Source organism: Perna viridis, chromosome 9 (assembly GCF_037379345.1).
Source record: "Perna viridis isolate PV_CMFRI_1.1 ecotype Kerala chromosome 9, ASM3737934v1, whole genome shotgun sequence".
Lineage (NCBI taxonomy): Eukaryota > Metazoa > Mollusca > Bivalvia > Mytilida > Mytilidae > Perna > Perna viridis.
This window is the reverse complement of record NC_142453.1, coordinates 15,780,950-15,793,982: the sequence shown is the minus strand read 5'-3', so window position 1 is coordinate 15,793,982 and position 13,033 is coordinate 15,780,950. Positions and strand designations below refer to the sequence as shown.

The 13,033-nt window shown below is 32.0% G+C and overlaps 1 protein-coding gene across 12 annotated transcripts in view; it reads left to right on the top strand.

Annotated features, from left to right (window-relative positions):
- LOC148606945 (uncharacterized) overlaps positions 1-13,033 on the top strand; it is a 54,913-nt gene that overhangs the window by 25,978 nt on the left and 15,902 nt on the right. For 11 of the 12 annotated variants that reach the window (XM_088545287.1, XM_088545292.1, XM_088545284.1 and 8 more), the window contains one exon: positions 9,020-9,088. Coding sequence is in view for 3 of the 12 variants with exons in the window: in XM_088545298.1 (XP_088401424.1) it covers positions 9,020-9,088 (69 nt within the window). In the remaining 9 variants the exon portion in view is untranslated. Of the gene's footprint in view, positions 1-2,084; positions 2,266-9,019; positions 9,089-13,033 lie in introns of those variants that run through there. The other variant, XM_088545291.1, reaches the window with a different exon arrangement.

Here is a 13,033-nt window from a genome sequence, read left to right as displayed (position 1 = left end):
AAGTTCTCTAAGGAGGCTTTCAGAGTTATGGAACAATGAAATCTTAATCGAGGCTGTTCTAGATCTCCTAGTCTTGCATTTTAGAGGGATTATATTTGTCTCTTTGGTGTGAAATTCTTTACCACACTTCATGTGGTGGTTTTACACAGTAGACTTTAAGGAGGTAGACCTAAGGTAAGGGACACAACTCTTACAGATCATTGGAACGTTTGTATTTTAGCATTTTACATTAATCTCATGTAAGCATTAAAGTAACTTGAATTGATTTCATACTATTTCAAATGAAAACTTGATAGGCTTTGGTGAAATTGAATATAATACAAACATATCACTGATTTCAAGAGTTATGTCCCTCACACTTTGTCTACCTCAAGTAATATTGAGTACATTTGAGCCTGTCTAAATTGAACCCCTTGTAGATTAAAGAATATGACCTATTTCGACGTGTTTTGTATATTCAGACGCAAAATACATTTAAACTGATAGGAAAGGATTTAAAACTGTCTGGTTAAGACAGGTATAAGGTTTTTATCAGGGTCTGCTTAAGACAGGTTTAAGCTTTTCATCAGGGTCTGGTTTAGACAGGGTTATGGTTCTAATCAAGGTCTGGTTTAGACAGGGTTATGGTTCTAATCAGGGTCTGGTTTAGACAGGTTTAAGGTTTTCATCAGGGTCTGGTTTAGACAGGTGTAAGGTTTTTATCAGGGTCTGGTTTAGACAGGTTTAAGGTTTTAATCAGCATCTGGTATAGACAGTTATCACTGTAAATGGTGCCTGGCCAGTCAGCACCAAAACTCTCAGAACTTATTTTCAAATATTGACTAAAAATAACTGGTTTTTTTTTCTTACTCAACTGGTTGTGTGTGGCTTTATGGGGATGAGGCATAAGTTTTTAAACAATTTAGGGTGCTGCCTGATATCAGCTTCCTGTTTCATAGAACTTTTCTTGCGAATTTTTAACGTATGTAAAGATAGAGAAATTTTTCATCTGAAAAATGTCACCTCTAGATTTCAATGGATAGATTTATTTCAAATTTGGGAATAGGGTTAAGATATAGATGGGGCTTACATTATAAGTGATTTTGGATGCTGTACAAGGGGGGGTATTTATAACTTCATGTTTTTACTAGGCAAAGTCAGTCGACTGGATTGTTGCCTATGACTGGTGGCTTAAACAGCAATACTAGTTTTTAGAATATAACACATTGTGCTTTGTTATTCAGCTGCCTTTTTCTCAAATGAAAACATTCTTTTGTTTAGTATGTCATTTTTGGGCTACTTTTTTTATATTTTGTTCTTTTTTTTTCTTATTTATGGAAAAATAATCACTCTAACAAGTAAGTAATTTAATTTTAGAAGTAGCACGCTTTCTGATTGGATAAAAAAAATTGTCCATTATCTCATAGACCAAATTTTCTAAAGTGACTGACATCAACCTTTTTGAACGATTTTTTTTAAAAATTTTAATATTAAAATTAAATTACCAGTATAAGAAATAACCGTTATATTTTTGATCTATTTGAAATAACCTCAATGCCTGTGGTGCACATTTGAACATAAGCTGCTATACAGGTTATATGTGTGCACCACATGATTGAGGTTATTTTCTTCATAGACTGAAAAAAATATAACAATCATTCTTTACTTGTTTTTTAGTAGTGCATGAAGAATGTAAAGTTAGAAATTAAAATGAAATACATATCAGGAAACTAGTTACTCAGTTTCTTGGCAAAAACATAATCTTAAAGGACAAAACTAAGTAACTTTTAAGATACAAACTACTAAAAGTTTTGACCAAAGATAAAAGCCGCAGATGGAATATTATTTTAAGATCAATACAAAATAATTTTTGGGTCATTTGTCAAATCATTCATGAATCTTGGATACTGGAGTTTACTGGTGTTCCATTAACCAAACATTGATCTGACGATAATATTCTCTTATTTAAATGATCATACATACTCGTTTATACGGCACTTTAGACCCAAATGAAGAACTGTTTAGTGATTTGTTTAGTCAAGAGACTATTGCTTGGAAGAAAAAGTATTTATATGTAGAATCAGAGAAGTTTGTTTTGTCCGGAAAGATTTGTGGTTTTGAGCTTATTTCTGTTTCATAGGATTCTTTTCCTTGAGGGAAGGTTGAAAGATTAATGGGTTGTGAAGTTGTTAATATTCTACAGTAGACAAGTGTTGTCTTTTGATTCACATCCTGAAATGTTCAATGGAAATTATGATATGTGGATTATTTGTGGACAGTAATTTGGTATGTAATTTTTCTACTATTATTCCATTCTAGTGTATCATAAATGTCTGAGGGCTCATTTAACAATTACAAAATAAAATATAAAATGATTAGCTGTTGAAAAAAAAACAAGACGAGGAGGGCCTGGGGTCAAGAAACAAAAAAAGAATCATAGAGGTATACTGGCACAATATAGAGTCAATATACTGTTGCAGTGGTGGATCCAGAGGGGGCATGCAGGAGGTTGGCACCCCTCCCCTTTTTATTGGAAAATTTTTCATTTTTATGTGTAAAATTGAGAAAAAATGGCAAATCATGTCCTTGCATCTTCCTCTTTCTAAGGAACCATGGCTGGCACCCCCCTTTCAAAGTGTCTGGATCCGGCCCTGCTGTTGTGCCTTTGAAGTATAAGAAAATGGGAGGCTGTGCATGCGGAAATCTTAAAATGCTTTCAGGAATTTTCATGAAACTTATTTGAACTATGTGTCTCTGTTAACATAGTCTTCCTTTGAAAAGGGAGATATTTCTTCTTTTTTGACTGAAAAATGATTTGGTGGATTTTAATGATTTTTTTTGTACTATGTCATCATGAAAAGATTCAATTAGGCTTTTTTCTTAGATAATTGTTTTTTTTTTTTAAATCTGAGATATGCAACTTTAAACACTGAAAAATGGAGGGGTGTGACTGGCACATAATGTTTTGAGCAAACCATTTTGTTATAACTTTCGTTCATATATCAGCTTTTGGTAAGCTCTTGATGGGATTTCATCAGTGTGTTAGACATACAGTACTTACAGGTGTAAATTATTCTCTATTTGTTCTTTTCAATCATTTTTACTGCTAGGATATTCTGAAAACAATTATATGCTTCTCATAAACTTATGTTTATTATAAATGCCAGGAGACAAAACCAAACTCATGAATATTTGAACTGTTTGTTTCACTTAACTAGTCATGCAATGTTTAGTGCATGTTTGTTGAATAAATATTTATTATAATGCTCAGTTACCGGTACTGCTTTTTTGTGTGTGTTTGTCTGTTTTGCATGATTGGTTTTTGTCCCTGGATTACATTCTTTTGATTGCTGCTATAACCTTGGTTCACTTGATTACTCTTTCTTCTGGTATTTGAATTTTTTTCTGAAAATTGAACTTTTTTTTTAATGCACAATAGAAATTCTGGTCTTTGCATCTTTTTTTTATTATTATTGGTAATAAAATTCTCAGTTTTGAAATACTTGAATTGTTGAAGATTTGTACACAAAATGTTTTTGTTAGGAACAATTTAATCTACACAGAGTTTTATTTTACTCCATATTCTAAAGATGAACTACATGTACCGTATGTGTGTACAAGCAGTTATATGGTTAAATTTATTTGGACAGGTGCTTCTGTAAAATTTTGTTGGACATGCATACAGTGATGAAATTTCTCTTTTTTTTTATTGAGCAAAAGAAGTCCTTTGTAATGTGTTTATTGTAAGTATTTTATGTAACATTTACTGACTGGAATACATAATTAAAGCCTTTACGCTTTGAATTGAAATAGGACAATAATTATTGCATGTCAGTTTTTATCACATCGGAAAAATGAAATGATCAATTGTACAATTAATGTAATGTTAGTTTGTTACTATTGACAGATGTTTGTTTCACATCAGTTTTATTCCAATTGTTTTGAAAATAGTTTTAAAGGTGTATCTAAAAAGTCCGTACTTGCACCTATTTATAAGGATATTTATGAATAGTTGTAAGTAAAATCAGCAGTAATTACCCCACACAATGAAGTTGCAAAGAGTTTAATTTTTTTTACTGGTCCTTCCATCTGTCATCCCTTCCATCAGTTATCACTTCCTTGTGATTGAAACTCCTCTGAAACCATTTGATGGATTCCTTCCATATTTAGTAGGATGTATAGAGTGAAGATGTGCACACTATACAGCCATTTTGATCGACAATTTTTGTAGGAGTTAGGGACTTACAGTATTTTCAGCTGATCATAGAGGCAAAAGACCTTGTGAGCACAACTCCTCTAAAACTGCTCAAGATTCCTTCCATATTTTGAAAGATGTATTGTTGTAAGGTAAAGATGTGCATAATATACCACTATTTTGATTGTAACAAATTGTGTATGAGTTATGGGACTTGATAATTTTCAGCAGTTCATAATGGTAAAAGACTTTGTTAGCCCAACTCCTCTGAAACTATTTGATGTGCAGAGGTGTGTGGGGTATGTGAGCATGTTTACTTATGGTTCTTTCATTCTGGACTTTAACATACAAAAATATAATGACATCATGACCAATATTATTGTTATGACTTTTTGTCAATTTTACGGTTGGTATTTTCTTTTTAGTTTTTAATTATTGATTTGTCTTTCTGTTAGCATTATCCGTCTGACTACTTTTTATTAACAATTTATATTACAAAACTGTATGCATTTTCAATTCTTTGAAAATTCAGTAAAGTCAAAGGTTAAGTTCACTTTTACAAAATAAAGGTGAAGGATGCTTGATGCTTTATGTTGCCATTTTGATGTATTTATTTTAGTCCATAGCAATGCAGAGGGGACATTGATATAATGGTGTCCATGTGTCTGTCTAAAAATTAAAAGCTCTGTCATGCATCTACATTTCTTTCTAAAATTTCACAAAATTTATATTAATTGCTACCAACAATATATTGGACAAGTTGGAAACTAGAGGCTGACAGATCACTTTTGTAAGAGTTATTGCCAATTGAAAATTTTCATAAATGCAACATGGGACATTGGAATGCTGTTCTTTTATTTGTCCCCTTTTGATGACTTTTGATGACTTTTGCCATGTAGGACTCCAGGTTCCATCGGTCAATCAGTACACAAGTCCAACAATTCATTTTTTTGCACTTTTTTTTTATCATGTTTGCAGATAAACATTTGATATTTCATACTTTGCTTAACCATGACAAGTTACAGATCAACATCCAATTTTGTTCCTCTCTATTGTTTTTTTGCCATGGACAAAGAAAATTCATGCACAGTTTTCCACCTTTTTGGTCATGATTACAGATATACATTAAATATTTGGTCTTTATCAAATTATGCATGAAGTTTGCATTCTGTTCTCTTCAACATGGATTTCTTTTGGTAGGAGACTTTGTAATACCTTGTAATATTCTCAGAATGCTTGTTGATATTGTTTTTGTTGTAAAATTTGTCTGTTTGTTATCTTTACTAATATAGTTTTTCACTCATTATTTCAATTTACATAAAGTAATTCACCATAACTGAAATAATTGTTTAAAAAATAAAACAGAACATAGTCAATATATATTTTTTTAAATACAGAATGTATTGCCCATGATGCTTTTTCTGTGCCTAATTAGCAAAATCGCTTTGTATTGTGTGCCTCTGAATTTGATACAATGATTTCAACTCTTTTAAATGATTTCAAACTACATGTATAACAAGCTCGTTTACAGTTGTCAGAAATGCTTTTTATGTTTTAACATTTTGAAACTGAATATTTTAAGTAGTGATGAAGAGATATGTGATTTCCATTTATAAAAAAAAATATTTCCATTAACAATATATATACATCATTGCAAATTTTTAGAAGATAAAAAAAAAACACTAGTTTTCAATTCCACTGCTGAGTTTGGATGTAATCACCATGTAAACAAGCCTGCTATACAATCTTACAAGTAACCAAATGATGTAGACTGAATCTCCTATTAATTTCCGACACACGAGGGGATACATGATATTTAGGATCAGAATTATTTGTAGAACATAATTTGATTTTAAATGTCAGAGTGTCGTTTTAGGAGCATGGTTGATAAATTTCTGTGACATTGGCAAATATGGTTTTGTTTATTGTTTGTTTTCTAAACAATGATGGGTACTTACTGACTTCCTGCTGTCTGTCTGTCTGTCTGTCTGTGTCAAGTTTATTAAGATATTTTGATATGACTGTGTTGTGGTAGTGCATCAGTGTAAAGAATTTAAACAGATGGTGTTAGGAAATGAAAATATTATTTTTACTATGCTTTTGTCAGTTTGTATCTCAATTAGATAAACTTAATTGGTTTAACAAATTAGTTGGAAAAATAAAACTGTAGGAACCAAATATTTTGTAAATCATATGATACAGTTGGTGTAGTGCCAGTAAGAAACTGTTGAGTTAAATTTTTTATACCCCCTGCTTAAAGTGGGGGTATAAAGTGAAAGGAGCATCTGTCCTTCCTTCCATCAGTACTTTCTTCCTTCCTGCCTGCCCAGTCCTTCTATTACACAGTAGGGTACATATCTCTTATCCAATACTGCTCCTGCACCACTGAATGGAGTTAAATGAAACTTTCACAGAATCTTATTACATATTCCCATTGTGATCTTCCTGTTTTAGATTTTGATCAAAATCAATTCAAGAGTTTTACATTTGCAAAACATGGACATTGTCATTCATGAATGTGAGAACAAGGGGTATATCCATTTTCTTTTACTTCTCTTGCACTGAATGGAATTGAATGAAACTTTCACAGAATCTTCATTACATATTCCAATTGTGCACCCCCTGTTTTAGATTTTGGTCCAAATCAATTGTGGGCCAAAAGATGCATGCTCACAGTTTTGTTAGTTTTATTTTATGGTAGTCAATAGAGATATGAAAATTACCCATACTTTACAGTGTATGTTCTTTTTAAAGTATTTCTCCATCGAAGAATCAGGCAATATGTATAAAAGCTTTGGCACATGAAGGAAAAAAAACACAGATTTTATTGCATTAGCCAAATATTTATATCTGATAACCTCCAGAAATAACCATCAAAGTGTTTGTAAAATTTTTAAGATATTGATAGGTCAAATTTAGTTGAGATTCACTATGAAAAAAATGGTAGGAAAATTTTCCTGTACTTTTTCCTTGTAGAGGCAATAAAAAAATATGTCATGGATGCTTCAGGTTAAATTTAAAAAGCTTTTCAGTTGTTCTTATATGTATTGAATATATTTGAGGCAAAAAAGACCAAATTGAGAATAATGATGTGGCACTCAGTGCCTGATTCTTACACAGAATGGTCCTTAAAACTTTAATTGCTGTCATTAATAATGAAATAGCACCTACCACTCAATAATAATGCATAAAATAAAGTACTGCGTTTGAAGTTTTTATCTGATCTCCAGTGTTCATTCATCAACTTGGTGCCAGTAACTTCCAGCAATTTACACCTGATCAAATAGATTCTAATACTTTTAGCAGCCTCTGGAGCTTTATAGTCACAGCTATAAATCACTGAAAATGTCACAATTTTGCAATCATTTCAAAATATTATACTGACTTGGGACAGGGCAATTTACAATTAGGAACAGAGGTCATAACACAGCCACATTAGTTGTTATTGGTTACAGCTGCTTGGAAAAATGATTGGCTTTGGTGTCTTTTGGCTATTCCATTATTTAAAAAATTCATATTCTATCTATTCCAACATTGGAAGAATAATTAATGTTTTTACAATATAAGATGATGTTATAATAATTAATCTCTAATTAGATTAGATTAATTGGCTTTTATGTTACTAATTACTGATGAGAAAAGAGTTTGATTGATTGTTGGGATTTAACGCCCGAGCAGCAATATTTCAGCTATATTCAGGCAATGAATTTGAAGAATTTTTTGGGGTAAAATTGCTGAAATTCAAGATGTCATGCAGTTGACTTATTTGGGTGGTGGGAGATTGAAGGCCATTTGCCACTATCTTGGTCAGCCATTGCCAGTTTTTATACGCCAGTCTAAGACGGGACGTATTATGGTATACCGTTGTCCGTCCATCCATCATCCATACTTAGGACAATAACTCAAAAACGCTTTCACCAACTTTAATGGAACTTTGGTGAATTGTTCATATCTATTGACTTAAGCTTCCTTTCAATTTTAATAAATTTCAGATTTTTCGTTTCCATGTTATGAATTTTCTTCCTTAAAAAAGGGGGGATTTTCAAGTTTTTAAACAATAACTCAGAAACACTTTCACCAACTTTCATGAAACTTTGGTGAATTGTTCATATCTGTAGAAGTAAGCTCCCATCCGATTTGTATAAATGTCAAATTTTACTTTTCCATGTTATGAAGTTTTACTCTTTAAGAAAGGCCAGAAATGGCCAAGGAAATTTTATACGTTGAAAAATTGTTTAAAACAGACCATTTGTTATGATGATCGACTAATAAATATAAAAGGTACTTGGTAACCTTGTCAGAAAAGTGTGTTTTAAACAAGATAGAAATGTATGGGTGAAAAATCAAGACAACAAACAGGTAGTCTTGATAGTATCAATTTTTTTGTGCATTTTTTGTGGGGGAAGGGTATTTACAGTATTTTAAGTTGATCATATAAATTCATTAAAAGCATAAGGACAAATTATAAGGGCAAGGGGTGTATCATGTGCTTAAAGTGCAGCTGTTTGTTTACTGTGCTCTGAAAATGCCTTAATTTCAAGAAGTATAATCTTATTTAAATAGACCTAACACCATTGTACCTAAAAGGGTTATGATTATGGTGAATTTAGCATTAACTGTTTATTCCCCTTTCTTCCTTCAGAAATTAGGAAAGTTGGATTATCTGTTATCCTCAAATCAACTCTCCAGGCTTTATTAATTATATAGAATAATACTGCCTGTCTCTTAAAAAAAACTGTAATCAAATAATTTAGAAATGTGAGGAGTTGTCTATGGTTCTCCAAGAGTGTCAGTTTCATTGTGTTAAACATCCAATTAATATTTTGTTGACATTGTGTTTTTCAGGAACAGAAATAAAGTCAATAGAACTAGGATTTATTGACACAACTATGCTGACTTTCTCTCAAGATGAAGGTAAGTCTAAATTGCTTTCTTCGGTGACAGCATTAATGAGGGATGTTGATTTGAGTGAACTAAGCAATGATTAATTCAGAACAAGCAGTGGAGGGAGGGGAATGAAATGAGAGAAAAAGAAAATTTTTTGCTTGAGGTTATTATTTTCCCAAAAATTTTCACCAGAATTATTTCAAGCCTCTTTCAGTCTCCCATAATCTAAAATCTTCAATTTACCTCTGCTTAAACTGCTGAAAAGGAACATAGTCTGACCATAATTTTTGGCTAATTTTGATTAATATTTTCCAAAAGTTAATGTATTAGAAAACAGATCCTACTAAACAAGTGAGTGGTATATTGGAATAACCTTGTCCATCGGTCCAGATTTTAGTTGCAATTATCTTGGCTCCCAATGGATGGATCCACTTCAAATTTGGTGTGTGGCTTCATATAAATGGAGGATACTTTGTTGGGTACTTTGGGCGCTGTCTAATAACAACTTCCTGCTATTTGGGACTTTGCCATTTTTTTCACTCAGTAGAATAATATAGAAAATTTTGTTACAAAAATTTGGCTTCCAAATGATGAATTGATTTCAAACTTGGTGTGTAGCTTCATAAAGATAAAACATACATGGTTAGACTTTTTAGTTGCTCTCTGATATCAATTCCCAGTACCATTGGGGTATGCCTTGTATAACAACACAAGCAATTTCATGTTTCGTTTTTTAAGTGCATTGTGGTAATTAAGTACTTTTTATTTTGCTTTTAAAAATAAAAAATATGCTTACAATAAATAAATAGTGGATTGAGTATTTTATTGATGTTTGTCAAGTTCATAGGTCATTAATTTGTAGTCACTTGACATCATAATTGACAACCATGATTGAAGTTTTTATTGGGAATTTAAAAAAACTTTTTTACTTTTTAAAAAATAACCTTTTATTGTTGAAATGAGTTTGTACTTTAAAAATATTAGTCTTTATCAAAATTAAAAGAAGTAAGATTAAAAGATGATTAAAAAATTCTTGAAGAGATGGATCTTGTTCATTTCAACCAAACTTACCTTTTTTTTTATTATAGATAATAAATTTTAAAATGATTGTGATCTTTAAATAGGATTTTTTATTTTATGTTTTTAATTTTTTCCCTTTTTATGATGGGAATTGTCAAGGTTTTTAAGCACATACTATATGTTTTAAAGAAGATATTTTTTTCAGTTTCATTGTACAGTGAAATCTGTCTAAACAAAACCTTTTGGGGACTTGAGGATTTTTTTCCAGTTTACACAGTCAAAAGTGCAACACATGAGAATCATATTTTTCAGTTTACATATGATAATCGCATGATTATCTTTTGTTGTTTGTTGTTTGTTAGGGTTTAACATCTGAACAGCAATATTTCAGCTATGTTCAGACGATGAACATGAAAAGGATGATAAAATGAACATGAAATGATGATGAAATGAAAAAAAGGATGGGACACAAGGATAATAGGGTCGACAAATTTTGATTGCCACTAGAAAAAGGGAGGGATGGGCAGGGTCGGGCAATTTAGCCTCCTGTGGCAGAGCTCAAAGGTTCCTACTGCTATCGAATACCACAGCAGGGTTCTTTAACATGCGAGGAACATGACATCTTTCCAAACATGGTGCACCACTATGGTTTGCGGTCAGGTTTTCCATATTATAGCCTGACAACCCCAGCATGTAACATGCCAGGGGTACCCCATTCCACCACCTGGGGCGTATATCCCAGTTCCTCTGTGGGCAGAGCGCCTAGCCCCCAGCTAGGTTTTGAGCACTATTTAGTCGCCTTTTACGACAAGCTTAGCGCTGCTGCAGGCCTATTCTTATAACATCCGGACCTGCACAGGGGCACATGATAATCATATGATAATCATGTTTTTCACAAACATATGATTGTCATATGTTTTCAAGCCAAAATTAACATATCAGAATCATATGATTACCATATGATTATCATATGAATTGAGCACCATATGATATATCATATATCATATCATATGTGGCACATTTGGCTGTGTAGGAAAGTATTTGGTTCAGACAGGTTCATATGTATAGAAATTGATCAGAAGGGACTTCAATGTGAACCGTATAACAGGATTAGACAGGTTTCCAGTTTATTCAGGGTTCAGTTTATGTAAGTTTCACTGTATAACAAAAACTATTGACAACAACTGTAAATCCTTAGTATACAAAATTTTAACAAATGTGATGTCTACACCAGCAAATACTTTGGACATGTAATTCATGTTAAATGAGCTTCACATGAAATTCATGTGAACTTCACATGAAATTAACATTATTTTCACATGAAATTAATTTAACATGAATTGCATGTGAACAATTCACGTGAATTTCACATGAAGGCTCAATTCACCCGAATTTCATGTGAACTCTTGTTACAAAGTTTATTTGCTCAATTCGGATGAAGATCATGTGAAATAATTTTGCCTGTTATGGCAGTTTGTTCAGGTGGGAAGTTTCAAATCTAACATGGGTATTAGAAAAAAACTGTATAAATCATCCTCACTTTAGCTAACAAACTTTGACTAGTACATACTTTATCAGTCAGTCTGTCTGTCTGTTCATTCACTCATCATTCCATGTATATGTATCTTGTAAACACATTTCCCCTGAAACTTTAAATGGATTTGGTGTAACTTTATATGAAGATTGGATGTATAATGACTGCATGATTACCTAGTACAAATATTGAATGTGATTCAGAACTAAAAAGTTCCTGGCTGGTGTTTTACTTCAGTAAAACCTGTCAACCAAACACTGAATAAATCAGAAACCTGGGAGAACTTATTGGAGTTTGGTTCTTATAAAACCTATCAACCAAACACTGAATAAATCAGAAACCTGGGAGAACTTATTGGAGTTTGGTTCTTATAAAACCTGTCAACCAAACACTGAATAAATCAGAAACCTGGGAGAATTTATTGGAGTTTGGTTCCTACAAAACCTGTCAACCAAACACTGAATAAATCAGAAACCTGGGAAAACTTATTGTTTGGTTCCTATTTTGATATTTTTGGTTTAGATTACTCTTTAATACAATTTATTCGTTAAACTTGAAATTCCTGTAAAGTTGGTTCTAATGCTGCTGAGAGGCTACTCCTGTAACATATGTACAGTAAACTGAAATTTCTTTTATCTACATGATTGGTATTTTTTACTCTAAAGTCCCTTTATCACAAACTTTATGAATTTCAAATATGTATGAACCAAATACCTGTCTAAACCAAACATCTGTGTAAACCAAACACCTGTGTAAACCAAACACCTGTCTATAAACCAAACATCTGTCTAAACCAAACACCTGACTAAACCAACTTATTCATTATTCCTAAAGGTTTAGACAGATTCACTGTACTTTCGTTTTTAGGTACCAGTTTTTGGGTACCAGTTTCTGTGGCTTAGGGAAAAAGTCCGTGTGTAGATTTTGTATTTGTTTGCAATCAAATGAATTGAAAGTTGTTTTGTTAATCATGTTCATGTTGTTAGTAACTTAAATCTGTGGTTTGTCAAATCCACAAAAGTCACAAACATGGTAATCCTGAGAACAATTATATTTTCAAAGCTTGTCAGAGATTAAAATAGTTCTTATGGCATATGCATTAAAGAAAAAATTAACATTTAGCATTTCTTGTATAACATGAATACAATTGATTTTAGTTTATTCAGGGAAAAAGGCAGAATCAATAGAAAATTTATGAAAAAAAAATTATCACAGGACCTTTCAATATGCCTTTTCAGTGATTTCTTTTAATTTATGGATACAAAAATTTTGTGGTAATGGAAAAAACTTCAGTTCATAGTTTCTTAAATTAATGAATTTAACCCCCACCCTCTAACATTAAAGTTCAGGATAGGAAATTCCTTATCCTGGGAATCTTACTAGCTAGCTTGCCAACCAACCAAAAAAACTACGAAGAT